Source organism: Gouania willdenowi, chromosome 12, assembly GCF_900634775.1.
Source record: "Gouania willdenowi chromosome 12, fGouWil2.1, whole genome shotgun sequence".
NCBI lineage: Eukaryota > Metazoa > Chordata > Actinopteri > Blenniiformes > Gobiesocidae > Gouania > Gouania willdenowi.
This window is the reverse complement of record NC_041055.1, coordinates 25,296,377-25,322,546: the sequence shown is the minus strand read 5'-3', so window position 1 is coordinate 25,322,546 and position 26,170 is coordinate 25,296,377. Positions and strand designations below refer to the sequence as shown.

General features: G+C 37.7%; 1 protein-coding gene across 2 annotated transcripts in view; it reads left to right on the top strand.

The window, feature by feature from the left end:
• The window catches only part of pappaa (pregnancy-associated plasma protein A, pappalysin 1a), a 109,644-nt gene that overhangs the window by 65,384 nt on the left and 18,090 nt on the right, over positions 1-26,170 (top strand). Inside the window, exons 14-21 of one of the 2 annotated variants that reach the window (XM_028463090.1) lie at positions 3,145-3,319; positions 13,530-13,713; positions 13,816-14,017; positions 14,107-14,311; positions 15,629-15,776; positions 17,497-17,612; positions 21,918-21,989; positions 24,133-24,231. In XM_028463090.1, the coding sequence (XP_028318891.1) occupies positions 3,145-3,319; positions 13,530-13,713; positions 13,816-14,017; positions 14,107-14,311; positions 15,629-15,776; positions 17,497-17,612; positions 21,918-21,989; positions 24,133-24,231 (1,201 nt within the window). Of the gene's footprint in view, positions 1-3,144; positions 3,320-13,529; positions 13,714-13,815; positions 14,018-14,106; positions 14,342-15,628; positions 15,777-17,496; positions 17,613-21,917; positions 21,990-24,132; positions 24,232-26,170 lie in introns of both variants that reach the window. The other variant, XM_028463089.1, reaches the window with a different exon arrangement.

Sequence of the window (26,170 nt, the reverse complement as noted above, 5' to 3'; positions counted from 1 at the left end):
ACGCACATACGTACACACACACACACGTCACATTAAGAACCACAATTTGTCCATTTCCACACCACTGTCATGCATGAGACAGTTCATAGCGTTGATGCTCTCGCAGGCTTTTCAACAAGAACGCCACTCGTAAAGACAGAATACACAGAGAACGGTCAGAGGTTCTGGGTGGGGAGATAGGGCTGTTTGTGGCTTTTGTTTTGTGCCAGTAAAACATCCAAGAGCACCTAAACAGATTAAAACTGCAGTGTATCTGCACAAGCCAGGAAATTGTTTGTTACCGCACGCAGATGTAGTTAGGGAATTCTTGCTGACTTTTTCTTTTTCTTTTTTTTTTTTACTTTCACTTCATCAACTTTTTAAAAGCTCCCAAAAATCATTATGCTTAAATGGTGGCAAACCAGTGAGTCTGGCCAACTTCTCTCCCAGAATTTTAATAAACAAGTCTCTCTCTCTCTCTTTTTTTTTTTTAATGCAATCTATATTTAATTGTTAACTCTACTTTTGTAAAAAGATCTCACAAAACAAGGCAATTTTTAATTTTCTGTTTTCTTTAATCGACTGTTAAGCAGTCCTCACTTACCCAAAGTATTTCTCTTCCGTCTTGCTTTCCTCTGTCTTCACTTCCCCCTTCTTCCCAATGACTTCCCTCTTGTTGGTCTATTCACACCGACAGACCCTGGAGTGGTTAAAACGCTCTACGATTCATTTGCTAAGAAGTCTCGAGCGGATCAAACGGGCGAATTCTCGAGCGATTGTTTCTGTCGGTCTCGAAGCGTTTCTAATGGAAGCCTATAGACAATGAGGTGCACCGTGAACACAACATTGTGGGTGGTCAGTAGAGCTGGCAATGGCACAAAATAGGGCATTAAAACCACTAAAAGCACGGCAACTTGTTGCTTTTCCATTGTAGAATGTTGTGAAAGATCTAACGGAGAAAGCAGAAGTTTCTGCACACTCTTAAACGCTCGCTTTGACCAATTGTTCAGAGACTCTTCTTCGGGTTTCTGTTTGTCTGCCTAGAGAAGTCTCTACTACAGTTACGCTCCCTCAAGTGGTTCGCTCATGCAACTGCACCAGAGGCTGTTTGGTGTGCTTCAGAAGTTGCGTTCTGAATGCAAACCGAGTCAAACCAAGGTGATCAAATTATCACCTGTCCTCTACATATTCAGACCGAGATTGGGACCAAACCTTTGTGAATCTGCCCTAAGTGATCCGTACCTTACCTATAAAGAAGTTTGTCATCTAAAGTCCAGATTATTTTTGTAGTGAGTGGAATAGCACAGAGGCGTGAGCACGGCATTGAGGGATAATTGCACACTCATGAACACATAAATACACTTAGAAGTACATATGGCTTTAACACGCCACATCACACACTGTTGCACATCACATGAGCCACTGATAAATGATTGGGCGAAGAGCGAGGATTCCACCATCAGGGTGGGACTATGAAGGAAAAGCCCGAAGCATCCCGGAGATCGGCCTCTTTTGGTTTCCGGAACCCATCGCGAAGGAATGCTATGGAGCTAGCGCTGTGTAGTTGCGTACTCGCTTGTGAAACGTGTTTGTAATAAATAAAGTCGACTCTATTCCTCAGCTTCAGTTTTATTATAAGTGTAAGTCCTCCTTTAGCATTAAAGAACCGGGCGGGATTTCAGCTCCGGAGCCAAAAGTTAAGCAAATGCCAACAGCACGCTTTGCTAGCTTGGCACAGTCGGAGAGGTGTGCCTGAATACGGAGTGCTTGGTCTTGTGCATGGTTACATGTAAAGCATATGACGTATGATGACATACTCACTCTGTAAACATCTCTCCACAACAACAGAGGTGATGGCGCACGATGGTCTAATGAAGCTTTTGCTTTACATTTCGCTATACTTTCTGCTTATATGTCTTTTTCTATAGGGCAGCATATTTTTCTACCTCCACACAAATGTGCCTGACCTTTTTACAAAAAAACTAGACTGGGTTTTACATGCTCGTTTATGAGCATGTGCCTCCACAGTTTCCCGTTTGGGTTCGTCAACTTTTTTACTTCTTTTTGTGGTTAGATCATTTCCAGGTTACAATTTAAAGTACCTGGAAAAGGATCAGCTTCTTTCACTTATTTATTTTTTGTTTCTTACTTAAAAATGCACAGAGAAGCCAAAGTTTTTGTTCAGTCCATATGTCCATGGAGGAGAGCTTAGAAGCTTTTTTTTGCCCTTAGGGGGTCCTGACATAAGGCCTCATTGCGCTCATGCTTTTCATTTACTGTATTTACTTTAGCTTTGTGATACCTTGAAATGACATTTAAAAGTAACAGAGAATGAAGGACATATGGAATGATTTGCGTACACCAAAGTTTTGCCTCATTAATAAACCAAGGGATAAAATAAAAGAAAGAGAAACTCTACCTCTGCAAAAACAGGAAAATAAATGGACGAAAGGAGAAAAACACAGAATCCTTTCTTGCAGGAGTAATATTAACAATGTTTCTCCAGACCTGTATTTTCTTACATCCTTTTTCTCTCCCTGTCCTTTTTTGGTCTCACCATCTTTCTTCATAGCCTTCATCAGGGAACTCTATACTGTAGACTGTGGACTGTTGTAAAATGGTGCCTTGGGCATCTAAGCATTCCAAGAGCATTAAATGCCTTCTCCATCAGACTACTAACATGGAGTTGTGGCCAAACTTCACCACTGTAGCCTGCACATAATCTTTTCTGTTGCACTTAATTCACAAACGATGTGCCCACAGACACTCTTTTATTTTTTTTCAAACGGCAAATGTGGCATTCTTTGCTCCATGTGGTTTATTGATTTGATATGTTAAGCAGTCATTGATGGATGAATGTGGTTGACGTGACGCATGGCTTGTATGTTTGTGTGCAAGAGTGATACTCGTGAGTTTGTTGTGTGTTTTTTCTCTATTGACAATTTTTTTTTAATTTAATACCTAAAATGTAGGTTTCAGCTTTTTTAATTTCTGTTCTCTGTTAATTTCTCACTTTCTTTTTCACCCCCCTACGACCCGCCCACTCACCACACACGCTCTCTCTCTCTCTCTCTCCCTCTCTCTCTCTCTCTCTCTCTCTCTCTCTCTCTCTCTCTCTCTCTCTCTCTCTCTCTCTCTCTCATACACACACACAACCCCTCAAAGTTGTGTGCACTATTCGTGTGAAGCCATTGACTGCCAGGAACCCTTGATCCGCAATGCAGAACTAAAGTGCAGTAGCCCTGGCCGCCACTTCTACAACGGAGACCGCTGCACCATCTTCTGCAACTCTGGATATGTCCTTCAGATCCACCAGGATGATGACATCATCAAAAGCCAGGTGATGATCACACAATCAGGCTCGCAACCGCACACATGCACAAATGCAAACACACGAGTGCAAAAGCATTACAGTTGCATAAGGACCTTTGCATGCAAACAGGATTTTGTGAATGTGCATTAATGTCAACTGAAAATAGCCACAAAACAAATCTCCAAACAGGCCCAGCTCCCCTTTGTTTATGCATTTATTTTGTCACCTGAAAAAAAAGAGGCTTGGCACGGCAAGCCTCAAAGGAGAATGACATCATTAACTTCCAGGTAGATGAGTGCTGCACTGAGAAGTACCCCCCCTTTTTTTCATGCTACATGTATATATTGTACACGGTTTCTACAGTACTGTACATGCATATAAACACACACACACACACACACACACACACACACACACACACACACACACACACACACACACACACACACACACACACACACACACACACACGTTCATGCACATACCTCTTCTCAAAAGCAGGCAGAAAATTGTTATGTATCTCTGTGAGCATCACCTCAAACAGTCACATTGTATTGCTATTCCACTGGGACAATGACATCATAGTATAGTGTCTGCTCCCTCTCCATTGCTCTATTCCTTCTTTTTTCACACATGCACACACACACACGCACACACCCTGAAGTCTCTGTTAAAGGGCAGGCACTCGCAACTGCCACTAAAAGGCATCGCACATTAAATGCCTCCTCGCAGACAATACACACGTTTGCACAAACGTGTGTGCATTGTCCTGTGTACATATGGGCACGTGCACACACACATGATATATACAGTTAGCAAAGATTTACCAGACAATCTCCTGTAAAGACAGAATGTAGACACAAACAAAGAAAGGCACACACAGATGCATTCACGCTACAAATAAACAAACAAACAGGGTAGTTGACGCCACATCGTAAACCTTTTCTACCCGAGCCAAGTTCCAATAAAGGCCATATAAACTCTTTATTCTACTCAGAGGCTTCGCAAAGCTGTCTGTAAGAAAATATATGAACACTCTTTCAAAGAAATGGGATTTTCAGGAAAAAAAAAGAAGGAACATTAGTAGTAGTAAACATGTTTAAGTGTTGGATACTGTAAGAATTAGAATTAGTCAAAGAAGAACTACAAAACCACTAATAATTTTAATTCAAATATAAAATCTGAATTCTACCCTTAATGATGGAAAGCACAACTTGTTTTTGTTTGGAGATCAGTGGCCACTTTTGTGATTTGGGAAAAAAATAAACTGCATGTAAACAAAACAAGCTTGACTCAGGTGACATTAGACAGTTATGATGTCGACTTCTGTGATTAAAAGACCGATTAATAATAAATAATAATTGAAAAACTGAGCGGTCCTAAGGCCTAAATTTGATATCAGTGATATCATCCACAGTTAAGTTCTACATGTACTTAACTTTAGTTTACTAGTGTGCAAGTACACTTTACTTGTGAATCAAAAAGTGTCACTAGTGCTACAAGTAAGTGTCATATGCTAATAAGAGAACGGGCAAAAGCAAATTCAGGCTTGCCATTGGCTTTTGTCAAATATTATAACCAATTAAAGTGCTGGATTTGTTTATAGATAATCTCTTCTACTTCATGTGAATTAGTACTAGTACCATTAGTGAATATTTTGGCTTTACTAGTACTCAAAATATCACTAGAAGTGATAGTGATATTTTGAAATAAAAATAAACCAAAATTGATATACTCCACTGCGATGGACTGGCGCGCTGTCCATGGTGTACCCCCGCCCAGCGCCCAATGAGAGCCGGAAATTGGCACTGGCCGATCCCCGCGACCCTGATAAACAGGAATTAGCGGGTTTGACGATGGATGGATGGATGGATGATTAACTCCAAATATGAGTTCTAGTAGAGATTAACTATGGTTGATATCTTTGATGTCAAATTTGTGCCCAAATGGATTGCCATAGAGAGAGCTATTGTATCATCAAGTGCACCAGCTCCTCTAAGCAAAGCAGAATCCGTCCAGATATTAAAGATTCCTTTATTAAGCAGTCTCTTTGTATTTGTACGCTTTATCGTCAAAATGCGGCCTGAAAATGACGTTGTCTGAGTAAGTGTAGCAGAGCTGTCAAGCCTCACCCTTTGAGCGTGACAATCACGCAATTTGACGCATTCTCACACCACATGCCACACTTGACATTTCTCACGGTTATATTTCCCCATTCAATACTCCATTCATTTTTGTCATGATAATGAACTTTGGTCCTCGCGGCTTGCAGTAGGTCAAGTAACTCTGATTGACTGACTGAGATAACCAATCCCAGACCAATCCATGTCTTCTTGTGACTAAATCTAACCAACCACGGCAGGCATCACGCAATAATAAACGGAAATTTCAAGAAGCGATTCTCAATTTTACATAAACACGAAGGCTTGTTATCCAATGAGTCTCCCCAGATTTCCACTTGTATTAGACTTTTATTGACAGCACACTATGTGGTAATTCATCAATGTCAATGTGTTGAGCAATACATTATGTTATTCAAAGAGGGAGAAAAAGAAAAGTGCTAAAAAACAAGGCAAAACGAGGGGTGAGAAGAAAGAGTTCAACATGCTTGTTTAAGGGCAGTTGGGAACCAAGGGATAGCAAAGGTATTTCACAGGGATCAGGAAGAGATGAAACTGTCGATGTAACCCCCTTTGGTTTACCGAAAGAGGATAAAAACATTGGTGACCCAAAAATTAATCTATGACCACAGGGGGCGACAGTTCCAACTCTGTGGTTTCGTAGTAGACAGCAAGGCAGAGAAGAAGAGCTTTCCCAAGGGGCCTTTTCTCTCTTTTACACAGTTTAAGACACACAAACCCTGAGAATAGAAGTCCTTTTGGGTGGGAGTCCAACAGTCAGTAAACAAAATACGATTATATCGACATATACATACTTTTCCTGATTATTTAGAGCAAACAAAAGCAGCACAAATTGGCATTTTGATCCAAAAGGCTGCTAAATGATCTAAAAAGCAGGTTGATTGTTTCACTCCAATAGAAAACAATGGGTTGTTTACAGGCTGTGTGACGTCTTCAATCATGTGACTTCAAGATGGCAGAAAATAGGTTTTAAAACAGTAAAGTAGTCACATTTTAAATGTTAATAAAAAAAAATCTGGTCCAAAATAATGCATTTTGTTAGTCTTAGATCTTCGAATAAGGACATTTCAAAGATTTTAGGCCACATTAGTAAAAACAGTGGAGGATCCCTTTAAGGACTTCTCTGTTTGACCAAATAATACTTGTCCCCTATTTTCTATCTTCTATCACGACATGCATTACTTCACTTATTTCTTTAGCTGCACCAGTTTGCACAGACACATATCTGAAGCCTACTATAAAACAAAGAACATTGTAAGTAACTATCTTATCTTATTAGCGGATAGCTTCAGTAATGTCAAAACGCTTCTGGGAACGCCACCTTCCTGGATAATGCTATCTTCACGATTAATCTGTTTCCCAGACTTGCTTGATTTGTATACTGTTTTTATTGCTGTGTGTTTTTCCCATTAATTCCGTCTTTGAGGGATGGCGATGTCAGGGAACATTGAGTGCTGGCGATGAAGAACTCAGATCTAACTTTTGACTCTGTGGCCTTGACCATTAAGCAAAAGTCTCTGAAACCTTTGCCTGTTCCTGGACCTTGACATTTTCATTTACTGTAGATCTCGTCAAAGTCATAAAAAAAAAAAAGAATGCTTTCACTTGTTATAAATTGGGCCAAGATATCATGCTGCCAGAAGGCAAGGACTTTATATTTATGTTGTAAAAATATATTACCATGGTAAATGCTTTACAAAAATTGTAAAAATAAGCCTTTGGTCAACACAACATTATTTCTTAAAAACACAGAGTGCATTAAAATATCAGTGTGGACACTGAGTTACGATTAAACAGTAGATTTATTATTGTAATTAGCTCTATATAAATACAGTTGAATTGAATGGAATGAAATGGTGCTGGCCAGGTGTAACTATCAGAGCAGTATTTCTGTGATTTATTTTTTTCTTTCGTTAAATTGAAATCCACTAATTCTTTGTTTCCTTGAACTATAATAAAACACTTTCAAAGTATAACAAACAATATTGTACATGTGTTGTGCATGAAACAGTTGAATGCATTGTCAGAGTGTTTCAGTGCAGAAGAAGCTTTGTTTTTATTTTTATTTTCCTGGAACAGAGAAGGTGAGGCACGTTGCCTAGAAATATTGTTTTTGGAATGATTCTGCTTATGGAGTCATAAATAATATGGATGTTTATGAGAGTCCCGTGCAAATATCCTTATCAATGGACAGCTGGATGGTATAACTTTTCTTATTATATGTTAGAGTGGGTTCCAAAGCTGAGGTAAATTCTTAAATTAGGGAGGGAAACTGTCAGTGTGTTGGTTATTCTGTCTGGTTTAAAGTGAAAACAGAGAAGCCAAAGGTTGTAAAAATTGCTACTGGAAGAAAAGCAGTGGGCTGTAAATTTTTTAAAGGAAGGAAAGTTCCTACAAATTTACACACACACACACACACACGCACACACACGCGCACACACACACACACACACACACACACACACACACACACACACGCACACACACGCACACACACGCACGCACACACACACACACACACACACATAGTTTTAGACACATGCACACATTTCTGTGAATGTAGGGACTTTTTCAGAAATGTTTCACTTTGTAACACTTTACAGATTCTTTTAAAAGAGAATAAATGAATCAAGTTTTCTTCCAAGAACCGTGTAAGGCAGGTCAATCTGCAATATCACTCTGACCACTTCAATCAGGCCTCAAGGGCCAGCCTGCTCTTCCCATGTGCATCAGTGAGGCTCACCACTTTTCCTACCTCAAAACCACTTTTATTGTTTAATGGCAAACGTTTCACTGGAGCTTTCATTTTTATAGATGCAGTTTTCACTCTTGTCAAGCCTAAATCCTTTTGCTTATCCATTTCTCCTGCTCTTCATACAAGCTCTTTTGCTCAATACATTTCTTTTGTAGACTTAAAGCAGGCATACACTGTGCGATTTTTGGCCCATTTTGAGCCAATTCTTGATTCGTGCTATTTTTGGGATCGGGCCAAGTTTCTGCTGAATCGTGTGTCGTGCTCTTTTTGCTCAGATTAGCAAGTGTCTCTCCACTTCCGGGTTCTTCTTCTTCTTCTGTTTTAATGGCGACGCTTCAGAGTTCTTCTTCTTCTTCTAATTTGTACGTTGCATTTCCGGATACAAGACCCCGACGTGTCGTGTATGGACGTACGGTTTGACAGTGTCAGAGTGTCGGTCCGTATAGGGTGAGAACATGAATCGTGAGCTGCGCACATTCGGGCTCTGCAATTGAGTCACACAGTTTGAGCTGGAGTACAACGATTGAAAAAATCGCACAGTGTATCCCAGCCTTTAGGTTCAATAATACTTTTCAAAATAAAAGCCTACTTCAATTGAACATACGGTAATACTTATGTGACAGAAATTTAAAATCAAACCTGTAGAGCAGTATTTTCCAACCTTGGGGTCACCTGAAATGTCTAGTAATACTGATTAAAATGATATTTTTATGTATTTTTAAAATATCATTATTTAATTATTATTCTTTACCACAGTGTTTCTCAAATGGGGGTATGTGTACCTCTAGGGGTACGCAATGGCCCTACAGGGGGTAATTGAGAGAAATTGGAAAAATAGTAATCGAAAGTATTAAAAAATGTTATTTAAAATTTGAGTTATCACTCATTCATTCTATCATTATCCGCTATAGTATAATAGTCACAAGCAAAATGTTGTAGTGGTTCTCAAACCATTTTGGCTCAAGTACCCATTTTCTCTTATTTCTGAATCCAAGTACACCCGTTGGTCGACTGCTTTATGCCACACAATCTCAAACAAAAAGTATTCTATACTTTGGCTTTCTCAAATACAACAAACATGATGAAATATTTATTCTAGAGGAAAAATGTATCCTGGGTCGCCAGAGATTTGTAATATAAAAATTGGGTCACGACCCAAAAAAAGTTGAGAAGCACTGCTTCTGCTACTAATGGATGTTAAATCAACTCTGCATCTTTTCATTTGTTTTACGTAAACCTGCCACATGACATCCTAGGCTAAGGATAAAACAAAAGTCTGGTGCTGTTGCTTTTTATTTAGGTGTAATTGTTGCAAAAATTCATATATCCCTGTACATCCCAAGTGCTTTACCGAAATCAAAGGATATTTATCTGAATCAGTCAAAGTAGATTCAGAAAATGTAGAAGTGACACTTTTTTCAAACTCAGTGCTTTATGTTTATTCACTGATCAACTCCGTTGGGTCCTTGTGTCCAAGAAATTATTGTCTACCTAATGCAATTTTCTCAGTACAAGATTTTCTCGATCTTGATCAGGTTTGACTCGAGGGTGTAATAACAGGCATGCAATAAGTGTACACACACACACGCACACACACACACACACACACACACACACAAAAACAACAACACTGCAACATCCAGTGTCGTCTACAAATGAGAAGAGAGTATTTGGGGCTGTTGTCTACTTCTCTCTCTTAACTCCACAAGCATTTAAATGCCTAATGTTGCATGTATCATTTTTTATCTTAATGTAAACATGCACGTACTGTAGCAGTCACCTCTGAACCCAGTCGCTTTCTTCATTTTCTTCCACTATCCGACACAATCAAGTATGTACTGTAAGTGGTGTGCCAAACTTTGAGGTTGTTCTGTGCCTAATACCATTTTCCCAGTAGTACAGCTACACAGAAGCACAAAAAGCTGTTATTCCAGTTGTGGAATATTTCCTTTCTCTCTTCCTTTTTTCTCTCTCTCTCTCTGCATGATTGACCGTGTCTGTTTTGTGCATTTTTCGGAATCCTTCACATTGCTACCATAGTCAATCTGTTTCATGTTACGGCTGATTGTGCTGTTGTTACATATCAGTTCTCTGAATTGCATGACTTGACCTGACTAATGTTATCAGCAGTTAGTTGAGCTGCAGAGTCGCATCATGTGTGGCAGACCAACGTAAACATGCAAAATGCATAATAGAAACATGGGTAACACTTTACTTGAAGTTTTATACCTTAAGACTGACATTACACTATCATTATTATGATATGACACCTGTCATTAGCATGAATAAGGTGTCATGAAGGCTGTCATTTGGTATCGTTTGGGTAACATGGCCGGGAAACTCCCGTATTTTACCCCTCTTTCCTGCTATCTTCCCGCATTAGTATTTTCTTGTATTTTACTGTAGTAATAATTTAAAGATGCCTTGCTAAACTGAACGCCATCACTAGCCTCGTGAGAACTGCCACCTGAAATGGCCTGGCTTGGTGGCAGTTCTCGCGAGATTAGTGCTGACAGCGGCAACAAACCCGGAAACAACTCAGAAGAGAGATGAATGAATGAAGACGTTCCGGCGAAAAAGGCAAAGAACTCGTTTAAATACGTTGTGAAATGTGACAGAGAGTTTATCGTCATAAAGTGCAGCAGGATGGGACACAGTTACATGTTCTGTTAGATTAAAAACTGAGAATTTAACGTCTACCACAGCGAAAGGAATGATGTAAGTCACCATGAAAATTCAGCCAATCACAAGCGCCACAAATATAAACTGCTTTTTATTTAGGCTGCTTTATAATTTAGGAATTAGGGCTGAGTTATATATTGAGATCCAAGATGTATCGAGTTTTCTATTTTGGCGATATAGAAAACTATAATATTTCATATATATGTGTATATATTATAGCTTATTATACATTAAAATACTAGTTTTTGGAGTCACTGCTTTTACTCCTCAGAACAACATGTAAAGCTCAGTTAGATGGATTCATGAGTGCACATATTGTGCATCTGTTTGTTAATAAATGTTCCTGTGTGGCATTTTGCATCAGCAAATTTAACCCAGAATTGTCTTTCTGGTCAGACTTTATTTGATAAAATTATCTAGATTTATATCGTATATCACCATTTTGAGAAAATATATTGAAATCTGAGTTTTGGTCCATATCACCCAGCTCTAGTAGGAATGTTCACAGCATTTCAATGTTAATAAAGGTCGACCTACCAGATTCTAATCACGTAATTGTATTTAGTAAGTGGTTGACAACTGGGTATTTTAGATTTCTTGTACATCTATATTAAAATATAAGGGATACTGGAGCTTGGTTGGGCGGGTGGGACGGCTCATAGCGGGCGCCAGAAAATTATTTTCAAATCCAAAACTTGACAGGTATGAACATGGGACATGGGAAATGAGCGATCCAGTGGTCACATATGGCCCTCAGTCTAATTTTTTGAGGCCCCCAATGCAAATCCCCAAAAATTGTAATTCAAGAAGTGAGAAGGAATATGGAGCCCAACATAATACACAAAGTACACAAAATATTCCTAAAACACACAAAATGACTCATGAAACATAAAATGACAACAAAGATAGACACAACAACCACTTAAACAAACAAAATGACTATAAAAAACACACAAAACAACAACACATTACAGAATAGCTCCAAAGAAACGCAAATTGTTAACAAAATTCAACAAAATGACAGGAAAGTACAAAAACAACAAAAATACAGAAATCGACGACAAAAATGCAGAAAATGACATAACGCATAATAGCTCCAAAAACTGACAAAACATCAAAAATACAGAGCCCTATTCGCACGGGATAAGTATTATCTGGGGACCCCATGTAATAAATAAATGACCCCCAATGTCTGCTTTTTATGTGGAGTATTCACACGGGATACCCAAAGTCTGAGATTTTGCTGAAATTTACGGACATCTGAAAATGTGAAACAGTGTGTGAGTTGATGTTAAAACAACTTTGCAGGCTTTTGACCACAACTCGGTACTGTGTTACTGCTAGCGTTAGCCAGCTGTATTAAATAGAAAGCTACAAACAGAAAAAAAAAAGATTCTTACCGCGCAGTGCAAAGCATGACGTGATCCACCATTTGCTTCTGATATTACTCCTTCTCTTTTTTTGCTGTACGTTACGGGCCGATAAGGTTTTGCTGGCCCGGGCCCCAAAAGGTTTTCTAAACACTCCAATGCAGCCTCCATTCTTCGCCAAAAGTAAATAGACATGCGTCCCGGTGTCACGGTCTGTGTTTACCTCGTACTGAGATCGACTATGAGCATATGTGATCATGCGCGTGCACGCATCCCTAACCCTAACCTTAACCCTAACCCTAACCTAATCCAATAAACTAATAAAACAAGTATCCGTTCACTTTAAAAACAAAAATAAACAAAACTGAATTTTTTTTTAGCAAAAATTCATTTTCCGGTAGTGTGCATGTGCATGTATGCTCATAAACGATCTCAGTACGAGGTAAACTCAGGTCGTGACACTGGAAACAAAACACCTCATATTCACGCATCAGATCCCGCCCATTTCTGTCCAAATCACAGAGATGCTTATTCGCATTGAATTAGTATTATCACTGGACTTTGGAGTTCAGTAAAATATAGTAAGTAATTTGCGGGGAAATTTTTACTTTACAAATTACTGACATGGCCGATTTGTATGGGATTAACATCACAGACATTCTCCGCAATTATTACAAATTGCATGTGGTCCCTAGGTAAAACTAATCCTGTGCGAATAGGGCTAGTGACAAGAAATAGACAACCCCTTTTCCCCCTGTGTTAATGCTCTGATTGGTCATTTTTCTAAATGCTGACATGAATGTTGATTATGTGGCCCTCGGATCAGATACATTCACATGCTGTGATAGAGTTGCCCATCCCTGCCCGAACCCTAACTGATACCCTAACGAGGAACAAGCGTCGACCTGTGCCTTCCTTTGTTTCCCTATCTAACTGGGAGATGCTCAGAACTCCGTGGAGTCTCATCGAGTAAAACATTCCTTTACCTAAACCTAAACCTACCCCACGCTAACCCTGGCAACATAGCCCCAAAGCTGTCAAAGTTTAGCGAAAGGTGTCATGATTTAGCGAATGACACTTTATGACAGCTTATTGACAGACTTCATGACACCTTATTCATGCTAATGACAGATAATGACAAGGTAATGTCAGCCTTATGTATAAAACTACAAGTGTTTCATGTTTTATTTTATTTTCAGATCAATGCACAATCTGGCCACATGTATCAGAGAGCAGCTTTTTAGTTTTTCTTGTATTCCCCTTATCAATAATCATGTCTTGTTTTCTAGTCGGACTCATCAGTGACCATCACATGTGCAAATGGGAAATGGAACAAACAAGTTTCATGTGAACCTGTAGACTGCGGACTCCCGGACAAGTACCACGTACATCCAGCAAATTTCAGCTTCCCAGACGGCACTACCTATGGAAGAAAGATTACTTTTCAGTGTCGAGAACCTGCCCAGCTAATAGGTTAGTTCAGGTCTACCATTGCTAGGTGTATTTTTTTCCCTCCTTTTCTTTCTTTTTTTTTTTGCTGCTGTCATGCTTTCATTGCACTCTCTGTCTCCCAAGGTACAAACAACACTCTTACGTGCCTTGAAGATGGCCTGTGGTCTTTCCCAGAGGCTCTTTGCGAGCTTCGCTGCCCAGCACCTCCTCCCGTTCCCAACGCTGTGCTGCAGACCAGGCGATGCAATGAGACAGGTCTAAAAGTGGGCACGCTCTGCAAGTACAAGTGCAAGCCTGGCTATCACGTCACCAACAAACCTAAGAGGTTGGGGAAAAAAAAGACTGTTGTTTACGTTTTCAGTTATTGTTAATGTTTAAATGTACATTTCCAGTGACAGTCTTGTTTCTCCACAGACGAGCGTTTAAGCGTCAGTGCACGGAGGACGGCAGCTGGCTAGAGGGGGCATGTGAACCAGTGACTTGCGATCCTCCGCCCCCCATCTTCCACGGCTTCTATCACTGCACTGACGGCTTCCGCTTTGACAGTGTGTGCCGACTAAACTGCACTGACCCTGCTGGTAATACTGCTCAGGCCGTCCCAGGAGGCTCTACCCATACGGTGAGGCTGCTGCACGCTCCATGCCAGCAGGTCTGTCCATCTCTTTCCCCTCCTTCTATTCATTGCTTTACCAATTTTTTTGTCTTCTTTTTGTCTGGTGTCAAAAAAAGTAGACAATAGTCCCTTTTACCTCTTCTTCACACTGACAAGTTAACTTATTAAACCAATAATCCAGATAAATATTTGAGTAAAGTTCTTAACAAAATATTTTACCTTGTATGTGTAATAAGTCGGTAACACTTTACTTTAAGTTTTATACATAAGGCTGATGTTACCCTGTAATTTTCTGTCATTAGCATGAATAAGGTGTCATGAAGGCTGTTGTTTGCTAAATTATGAAACCTTTAGAGCTATGTTGGCATTTCCTACGTTAGGTGGATGGATCTATTGGGGTTAGGTAGGGATAGGGTTAAGTAGGGATAGACATGTTTAAATGCACGGGCTACAGGAACCCCTTCCTCCTCCCTATAACAGTAGATTTAAAATATCAAAATCAAAAGAAAAGAAAAAATTAAAACCAGGAATTAGAAGAACAAAGTAAAAAAAAAACACCAATAAAACAGGTGAAGGACTCAATAAAAGAGGAAAGAGTCTGCTGTTTCCTGTGAGAATGAAAACCAGATTATCGCGCCAAACCAATTTAAAAATCTCATAAGAATAAATAAATCAAATGTGTAGGAGGGGGTTGGGGAAGAGCAGGGTTCGGGGTATCTGGGGTTAGATTAGGCACGGGGAAGGGAAGATTAGGGTAGGTAGGGTTAAGGTGAGGCTTAAGGGTTAAGGGTTAGGGGTTAGAGGTTAGGGTAACGAACGACACTTAATGACACCCTCCATGACACCCTATGTATGCCATTGACAGGTGTCGCGTCGTAATAATGACAGAGTAATGTCAGTCTTTATGCATAAAATGTCAAGTAAAGTGTTACTGATATAAATCTTATTACTTTTGTTGAATGGCCCAGAATATACTAATAATTTCTGGCCCTGTGTCACACTCGTTCCTCCCAACACTTTTATGACCTGGCTACAATTTCAGCCCCGTTTACTGGTTTCTCCTCCCTCTCCCTTAGCCCTATTCAATTTGACGCAATGCTAATTAGATTGCTACTGATCTTCAGAGCAGCCTGTGAAATGTATTCACTTTTTAATCTGCTCTCCCTCTGACAGTTTGTAGGTTAGATAGTTGCTGAACAAAAAACCCCAAAAGGATCATATTTCGTAGTTTGAAACAGGATGCCATCTCAGTGTCCTTGGCCTGGTACTGTTGTGTGCCTGTGTGTATTTGACTGTTTGTTTGTCAATATGTATTAATTTCAGGCTGTGTGGTCAAATGCGATCCGCTGTCGGAAGGATGGGAATTGGACAGGGTCTTTCCGCCTGTGCCCTCACAGCAAAGGCCAATGTTCTTTACCTCAGAACCTCCATTACAGCCTGCAGTATTCTTGCAAGCGAGGACACGGCATTGGTGAGTCTTGGTATCTGCTGACTTCATCTTTCCTCTATTCTTTATATCATGCAACAAGAAGATACCATCTAAACTGAATGTCAGAAAATTTATTGTGGATGGTATGAGTTGATTACTGCAAAGGTGTGAAGCCTACTTTTCCATCTCTGCTACATCTGTCCCAAGCGAGCGTTTCTTTTCAGTTGCAAGAGACAAATTTGATTCCCAAAGCTCTGAATTGCTACCAGAAAATGTAGACATTCTAATAGTGTCTAAAAAGAATATTTCGATATCTGGACTCTTCTAGTTTGATGTTTAAAAGACTTGTTATGCAAAGTTAATGCATGAAAAATAGTATTTTTTTAAGAATGCCTTGATGAGCATTATATTTGCAGAATGGCAGTTTTTGCTTATTTTATTTTGTATTTATTTTTTTAATTTTTTCTTTTTCTTATTTTTTTCCATTTCCGTTCTTCTCCTGTTTTTCCTTTATTTTTTATTAGTATTATTTTAAAAAAAGAAATTCCAATTGCAATTTTATAGGAAAAAAATTGGTCTTTTATTTTTTTTGAACTTTTTTACTTATTTAAAAAAATATACTGCATATGTCGGTATATATATATATATATATATATATATATATATATATATATATATAATTTTGATTTTAATGCCACACTAATGACACATGTCATCTAATAGGGCCAATGTCAATGATGTGCATTCTACCGTTTTTGGAGCCAAAATGTCAAGGTCAAGGTTGTGTAAAGTGTCAAAAAACAAAAATTTCCATATCTCTATGACTATTTATCATACAAGTTTGATGCTTACATTTATGAAAAGCTCATCTCAAGTAGAGCATTTTATTTAATTGGACCGAAACTGTATGACCTACCAGTAAAAAGATCGGTAAGGGTCAAAATTTCAATCAAAAAAAAATTTCCCTATAATTTGGCCACTGGTACCATTGAGCAACATTTCCTTTCAATGTGTGACCTTGATCTTTGCTCAAGGTCATATTTAAGGTCAATAACTCTTCAGAAAAGTGAACAAAGTGCAACAAAGCTCAGCCAAAACAAAAAAAAAAATACTTTTTTCCCCATAAAAATATGAGATACAGTGCTCAGACTGGTACCATTGAACAACATTTCCTTTCAACGTGTGATCTTGACCTTTGCTCAAGGTCATATTTAAGGTCAAGGTCAGTTTTCTGTTTTCCCTGCATTATTACTTTCAATTTCATTTGTAAAAACAAAAAAATTGTCAACAAATCCAGATACAGGTTGTCATTTTTGCCAATTTTCAATTGCTAAATACCTATTCGCCATGCGAATACAGATCTTGCCTAGTTTTTTTTTAATATTTCTTTTTATTTTTTTTAAATATTTTTTCCAATTGCAATTTTTTTGGGGTCTTTTTTTATCTTTTTAAAAATAGCCTCTCATCGTTATTGTGAGCCCATTATCATATATAATCTTGTGAACTTCGTCCCACCCCTACACTATGCAAAGCTTTTGCCAATCCTTTTGCTAGCATTTACTCTTCAAATTTGCTCCATTTATTTTATATTGTAATGAATTTTAATAAAGCTACATTTCCAGATAGGGCAATTTATTAGGGCTGCGTCAACGTTCTTTAATACAAGATAGGCGAAAGGGAAAGGGCATCAATCTTTCTCTTTCTGTGTGTGTGTAAACATACATTAACCGCTGTTATTTATGTCACTTTCACATGCACACAGGTGAGGAGTGTGAGCTGACATGCAGAGAGGGTCACAATGACGTGGTAATCCTCCCCAGCAACGTGACTGTGCAGCGTGTGCTTAAAGAGCACTGGAGGAACCCACATAAAGTCAAGGTAAGTCTGTATTTTTGTATGCCTCACAGTGCTGACAGACGCACTTCACAAAGTTCTGCGATGCACAACTCTCCTGTATGGAATGTAGCACGTTGTGTCTACATCCTGGATCTGTTCGACACAATACAAAATATCAAGTCGCGCTCCCTTTTGGTGCCAAGAATCTTACAAATATTTATCATGGAAGCATGGCAACACTTTGCCTTGCACGTTCTACTTATGACATCATTTTAATAAAAACATGCTACTGCCATCTCCAGTCCTCACAGAGACATATCACTGGCTGCCTGTGGGCTTTATGGACTGCAAGCTTCTATTATCTCTTTAGAAAATATATGTTGTACACCGTCTCTCAAACTTGAGTCGTTCAGGAACCATGGGTTGTGTGTCCATGTAATTTTTTTTTAAAAAACAGAATGCTTGCCATTTAAAATATGCCTGGCCAGATAATAATAATTAAAAAAAATCCAATATCCCACATATACTGTATCATGCAATACTTATTTTACTATTGCTGCTCAGTGACTGATGATAAACCAGGCCTAATTACCTAAATTCATCCACTTTATTATGTGATGTTTTGTAATTTGGAAATCCACCTGCAGTGTGGTAGTGTAATGGTTACACTATGCCTCCTACCTTGATTTGCAACCAGTTTAACTGGGATAAGAACCATCAGACTCCTGTGACCCTGTACACAATAAAGGGGTTACAAAAGATGAACGAAACTAAGACAGATTTATTACTGTCTGAAATCTGATCCAATACTTGTTTTTTTTTTCGTTTTAATCCAAAATTAATAACAAATTTTTGATTGAAGCTGCTCTAAACTAAGTAATTAATGATAAATATAGGTAAATACTGAATATTTGTGGCAAAAAAATTCTCATACATCCTGTATTGTGATTAGCGTGGGTATTTAGATGGATACATTTTTCCACGTTTTATCCGTCACCATAAAATGATGAGTAATTTATATTGCAAGAAGAAAAAGTTATTATTGAATTTGAATTTTTTTTTTTATTGACATTAGATGATTTAAAATTTTGAGACGGTTTTAATCATATCTTCACAGTTATGTTATATGCTTCTTAGATTGGCTGTGAATAATGAATGCTGCGTATATTTATTATATGTTTACATTTTTCAAACACTGTTCCATTTTTTCTCCGTATACACTATACCTATTTCATTCCCCTGCTCTATTCAGATAAGAGTGATGTAAAACTGGTAGCTATAGCCTAGCCAGTAGACGGTACCTTGTTTGTTAAAGCTTTACCACACAAAAGAATTTCATGGCACACACGTATGTAAAATCTACCGCCATAAGACAGATCATTTAAAAAACATGTCACTTTTTGGTCAGGTAGCTAGTTAGCTAGGAACATACGAGCTTGCAATATAGCTAGCGTGTTCTGTCAGCAAAATTTTGGCTCTGCAAAAACTTTTTACGAATTAAAGTGGAATGTATATAAATGCAAAATAAAACTTAGTGCCAAGCGCATCTCACCCATGGGAGATGCGGAGGACGAGACACCTGCACTTTCATAAAAACAAAAATTCATCCCCCTCACTTTTTACAGAGGGATTCTCTGTTGAAAACATATTGGTTCAGTTAGATTGATTGAATGGTGATCAAGCCAATCACAGCCAGCCATAAGACCAAGCCGCCGTTCCGAGAAGGTAGTAAAGTGTAAGTCAAGTGACAAAAAATGAGTAACAGGTGTCAAAAAATGGTCCAAAAGTGGCAGAAATATGGCATGAAAACACATGGCAGAGTGGCCAAAAAAATGGCAAAAAAGAGGAAATGGGTGGTATGTATTGGAAAATGGTAGCTTAAGTGAACAAAATGTCACAAACAATAGTGAAAAAGGGCAGAAATGTGGAACAAAAAGAGGCAAAATGTCAGAAAAAAATGGTTAAAGAATCGACACAAATGGGATAAAAGTGTAAAAAAGAAAATTAGGGAAAAAGGATAATTATTGACAAAAGGAAGCTAAAATCTGAAAAAACAAAAAAGTGTCACATTTTTTGAAAAAGGGGCAAAAATGGCAAAAAGGGGTTAAAAAGTTTCCCCATTTTAAGGTTTTCTGGAGGAATAATGATTAAAATTAAGGCATAAGGAGCCACATGCTGAGTATCAATGACTTAATAGCAGCTTTATCATGGTTTTAGTAAATCAATTTTACTAAATTGGGAGTCAACGGTTGCCCTATAATTAGAACACCCTCACTTTTAAAATCCCTACCCTGCTTGGTGCAATAATTAAACTTACTGTAAGTGTAGGCCATTTAAAACAGAACACTGTCCATTTATACTGTAGAAGTGCAATCCACTGCTTCTGCTCAGGTGTTGGTTTAATAAATATGATGTGATCACTTTGTGAAGACAGTACTAAACCATTGCCAGTCTTCCAAATTACGCCACCTCTAAAGGTTGATCATTATCACTTCACTTGAGGCAATTTGTCATCCTGATGCCCTTTGCATGATAGACAAGAGGCTCAACAAACTGCATCAGGTTTTGTAACGTGAGACACAGCGATGAGAAGGCCTTGCTGAGTAAAAGGAACACGTTGTATTTCTCACAATTTCCTCCCTACGATGTTTTTTGTTTTTGTTTCGGAGTCACACTGAGTCAGCGAATTTTTGTCATGGATGCTGTGAGGGAGACAGCTGGGTTGAGCCACGATCTGTTTTTCATAGATCTGTGTCATCGATATAGGATTTGGCCTCGGGTTGTAATTTGAAACATAAAGCTTTATGCCTTTAGGCAGAAGTATGATGCATGGGGGTAGTAGGGTGAGCCTTTTAAAAGTGTGAGTGAAGGCAAAATTATCAGTTCTACAATTTAATAATAACTTATGTTTGCAAATCTGTCACACCAAATGTCCCGAGAAACAGTCCTTCTGGTCCAGCTCTTTTTCTGTTATTTCCTGCAGGCAAAAAAATTGATCAAAGATTCGTTTCATTTCATTTATTTATTTAGCACACATGGAAGAAAATATGATATTTAATGTGTTGCTTGTATAAAAGCTCCACCCCTTTCAATATTCAATTCAATATTCAACTTTATTTATGTAGCGCAAATTACAACAAAGTCATCTCAGAGCGCTTAACAAACTGTAAAGTCTGGTTTATCATCCTTTATTTCAGATATTAGTGAATCCGCCCCTATGTTTGCATAGCCCTGCCCTATTTATTCACTAATATTAAGATACTAAAGTGCAGAAAGGGATGCACCCTATGGTAAAATGTAATTCTTTACATAATATACCAGGCCACAAACTAGAGTTTCCAAATGCTTGAGCAAACAAAGTTCTCCTAAAAAGGTGATGTTGATTAATTACCTTTAAACATGTTGTATTTTGGTCCTTAGCGCATGACCCACTTAGAATTCACTCCTGCTTTGTGTATTTCTGCTTTATCGGCTAAACATCTCTGTCACCTCTTCTGTTGCGGCTTTAAAACAAGGATCTATTTTTATTTGGCATCTGTGCCCCCAGGGAGTGATTGGAGGGTGAGGATCCTGTACATACTGAGGAGTGAGTTCAGGCCACAATCATAGATTATCAAGATTAATGGCCCTATGCTGTTAGAAAAGAAAAATGAAAGGGAGGAAAAGGAAAGGGGCAGAGAGGGAGTTTCTAGGTGACATCATCGTAAGACCTGGGTTTATAAAAGAGGAAGTAAAAGTTTCTACATGCCTGCTTAGTCCTACACAGTAACAGAACAGTAGTAAAAACTGACTCGCACAGCTCTGTTGTCTTTTGGTTCTATGTTTTCGTTTCTCTCCTCTTTCAAACCCCCCCTCTTTTTTTTTTTTTTTTTTTCGTTGGGATTGATTTGCTGACTAGACTGAAACACAAAATACCTTAGTTTGCAGCAACAAAAAAAAAAAGAAAAGCATGTGCATTTTTGTGCAGTTTTTTTGGACACAGCGAGCCAGATACATGTACCCTCTAAGGTCATCTGGTCCATTGCTATAATTAAAGGTCTCCTCTCAACATGTTTATTGTGTAAACATACTGTAGCCCTCACACCTCTTTTAATCACTTTACCCATGAGAAAATGTATGAACACAAGCACATTGATAGTGTCACACATGTTCACTTACCTTAAATGTGTTGTGGACCTGAACAGAGATTGAATTTAGGTTTTTTTTTAACACTTAAACGGTGTATTACTTGGTGTTATGAGTTTGTACACAGTCGGAAAAATTTCTGATTAGTTTTTGAAGGTTTGGTTAATAAAAAAAGATTCACGTAAGGGTAAAACTAAGTGTCTTTTTTCAATTTCCTTACAGAGTATCGTCTGTACAATGGGGCTTAAATGGTATCCACATCCAGAGCTGCTTCACTGTATCAAAGGATGTGAGGTAAGTTTGTACACAGCAAATATTTTTAGTAAAACCAATGTTTTATTTTATTTTAAGAGTGGCTTATTTCACATATACAGTATGTTTCAACCTACATAGAATATGAATGCCGAGCCTTTTTAATGCTAAGCCTTTTTATGCCATGCTTTTTAATTAAGCCAAGCCTTTTTTAATTCCCTCAAATATTGTATACTAAATGCTTTTTAGAGCTTCCTATTTATGGTATGTGAGATGTGTAAAGACCATATGTATGTGGTCTTTACAGCCCACAGGAAAAAGTGAAATTAACGTAAAACATGAATAGTTGCATAAATTATTAAATATTTAAGTTGTCTCATTTTATTGCAAATTATTTTTTTTCATTCCAAGCATTTTCCAACAAAACTTTTTGAATTAGAAAAGGATTTTTTAAGTGTTCATCTTGCAGGGTCTGATATCATATCTGTCACTTAATGCTTGGATATTGTCGGTGCCTTTCAAACTGTATATATATCAGTTATGCGTGGAAGGGAAAACTAGGGCACTTTAGTATTAAAATTGCACTTTATTTCTAACTAATCTGTGGACTACTTGAGCTCAAACTACACTGTATTTGGCCCCTGAGCAAAAATGAGTTTGGCACCCCTGGTGTACGCTATACAAGTTCTCTCCCAATACAAAATTGCAATCTTGGATTTTTTTTTTTTTAAACTTTTTTTTCAAAGTTTTGGTGGATTATTTGATATTGCAAATACAACAGCAATTAACACACTGCAAAACCTAAAACCAAAATAAAGGGAAAGCTATTTTCATGTACTCGGCTTTATAGAGCAGGAATCTTTAATCCCTGTGGCAGCTCATTGGGTGTGCAACATAAAACTGTCAATGTTTACTCAGTAGTTCCAAAGATGAACTATTGCAATAATTACTTCAAATATGTGCTATCAGAGTAATTAATTTGGTACTCCTCCGAGTCAACAGGTGGCAGTAGGTAGCATAATATGACTTTTTTTTTACTGCGACTCAATTCAATTCATTTCAACTTTATTTGTATAGCACAATTTACAACAAAGTCATCTCAATGCGCTTATCAAAATATAATCATTCGCAAATGCGCCAGAGAAGAAAAAAAAACGTCACTTAATGAAAGTTATTTAAATCAGCTCTAATAATAAAAACAATAAATCTTATAGTCAAAAGTTAGAGGTTTGATGCAAGTTATTACACTGGGATGTAGTTTTATTTACAAATGTTTTCATTTTAACATCAATTTTTTTTTGGCAAATTCAATTTAAAAAAAAAAAAATAATTAAACAAATTTGGGAAAATGACATAAGCATTTTTATAGAAACTGTTTTGCAACTTTATATAAGGACTAAAGACCAAATGGTCTTAATGACAATAAAGAAAAAAGGCCACTTAGGCATCACAATAAACTACCCTCAGGTGGTAGAGGGTCGTCTTCTGATCGAGAGGTTGGGGGTTCGATCCCAGTACCTGACTATGTGTCGAAGTGTCCTTGGGCAAGACACTGAACCCTAAGTTGCTCCCAATGGTCGACTAGCGCCTTGCACGGCAGTCCTGTCCCATTGGTGTGTGGATGTTAGAGTGTTTGGGTGAATGAGCTGATATGTAAAGCGCTTTGAGACTGCTTCAGTGTGGTGATAAGGTGCTATATAAAATCAAGTCCATCTACCATTTACCATAATCTAATGTACTCCATAACATGTGTGCATAATATGTGTGTTATGTGTGCATAATAAAGCAACTAACGGTCCAGATCCCCACTTCCTTAAAGAATGAAATCATTGGTTCGCTGTCGTCCAACTAGAAAACCTGATTGGTAACCCAAGAAGAAGTGGTGGGCCAAACCAATAAATCACCTGATTGTTTTGGTTCTGTAAATCAAATGGTTTCCTCCATTTGATTTACAGGTCTGGCAGATCAGAGGCTAAAAAAAGTCACGTTCAAAAAAAAAAAGGAATTTTTTTTTAAATCAGATTCATCCGCAGAATAATCAGGAAAGTTCAAAAAAGGCACTGAGATATAAAGAGGAAACTATACCTGAAAGTCTAATATTAATGCTCAAAACAGGAATTAAGAGGATGGTTTATCTGCGCTCAGTGTGTCTGACTGCTGTATTTGTTCTCTTTCTCCGTTCCAGCCGTTTATGGGAGACAACTACTGTGATGCCGTCAACAACAGAGCCTTCTGTAACTACGATGAGGGAGACTGCTGCCAATCCACTGTCAAGACCAAGAAGGTTAGTGCATGGTGTGCTTGTACCTCGAAATAAGCTGTCCCTTAAAAAAGATTGATGGAACAGTTTGGAGCAACAAAAAAAAGTACCGTCCATCGCCACGCCTATTATGGACTATTCTTTCCCTTTGCTTTTTTATTGAACATTTCCCCGACTATCCTTTCTCATGTGTTTTAATTCTTTATCCATATTTTTAAAGAGAATGTTTTTCTCTATTTGGCTTCATCATCTTTGAAATTGAACTTTTTTTGTGTGTGTGAATTAGTGAAGCCAGACAGAATGTTTTTGTTTCAAAGCAAAGATTGAAACTCATTCTTTGATTCAAAAACACAATGAAGTGTCAACACCTTATTTGCTGTGTTTTCTCAAATATCTGCGTTGATGTGCTGGCTGTATTTCATTTACTTCTGGATGTTGGTGTGTTGGCTTAGATTACTGTAGCTGGCTGCTGGCAATAGATCTGATTGGAAGTGTATTGTTATTCCAAGTCTGGAGCATCTGGCCTGTGAATGTCTGAAGCATCCTTAGTTGTACTCCTGGCATATTCATCAGTTTGTCTGGTTTCATACTGGAAATAATGTATCTCACAGGCTCTGTGCGTGCGTGCACACAACTGACTGAAGTTTATGACCCCATTTTTTTTTTTGAAAGAAAATTGAATTATAAAGAATGTTTTTCCAGTGCACACGCCAATATGTGATACTCCTGCCTGCATTTTATGTTCATGTCACTTTAGAATTTAGATAATAGTATTTTTAAAGATTGAGTCACACATTAACTTACTTACACATACAAAATATGTGTAAAGCAGAGGTTGTATTTGTCCTAATGCAAAACTGGCAGAATATCAATCAAATAACCAAACCTCTGATATCATTCAATCTCTTTATAAGAGAAATATTGATACTCTCACATTTTTGAGTAAAGTAAAATGAAAATAACTTTAGTTGCAAAATGTGTCATTGTGATTTTTTTAATGCACTTATTGCAAATAAACTCTAACCTTGTAGTATTTTCTGGCAGTGGTGGAGCCGGACAATATTATTCCAAAATGAGTGCTCCTCTAAATGTGTAGCAGACAATATGATGCCACTGTCAGCATATACTGTAGATCAGTGGTTCTCAAACTATTTTGGCTCAAGTCCTGACTCTTTCCTTTTATGTCTGAATCCAAGTACCCCCTTTTGTCCGATTACAACATTTTGCTTAGAAAGCTATTTAAAAACAACAATACAGCATAATGATGGAATTAAAGAGTGATAACACACATTTTAAAGAATCTCATTCTGTAAATAAGTGGAAAGAAACAGTATTTAGTGCAGTGGTTCCCAATCTTTTTTGGAGAGTGACCCCCATTTTAATATCAAGAATTTCTGCAGACCCCAAATACATTTTATTCCTGAATTAGTTTTTGATCATGTTTGTATGGGGTGCCAAGTGTAAAAATTTAGTATAAAAGCTGTAGCTAACACATTTTCATTATTTATCTCACTTCACTCATATTTAGCACATTTTCCTACATTTAACAACATTTAACCACATATATAGAGGTAAAAAAAAAAACATTAAATCTAAATATTTAAATCTAAATGGTATATGTTATATCTAAATGTTAAATCTAAGTCTAAATATTTAATCTCAATCTAAATGTTATATATCATATCTAAATGCTAAATCTTATATCTAAATGATAAATCTAAATCTAAATGTAATGGATAAACCCAGCCATTTACCAAATAACAAACATTGACAAAATACAACAAAATATGTGCTAAATATGAGAAAAGTGAGATAAATAATGAAAATGTGTTAGCTACAACTTACCTATACTAAATTTTTACACTTGGCACCCCAAATGTTTGAGCTCAGTTATATATAATAATTACAATGTTTCAAAAACCTATTGCAATGTTTTAGAAATTTCAAACTCAGATGACCCCAC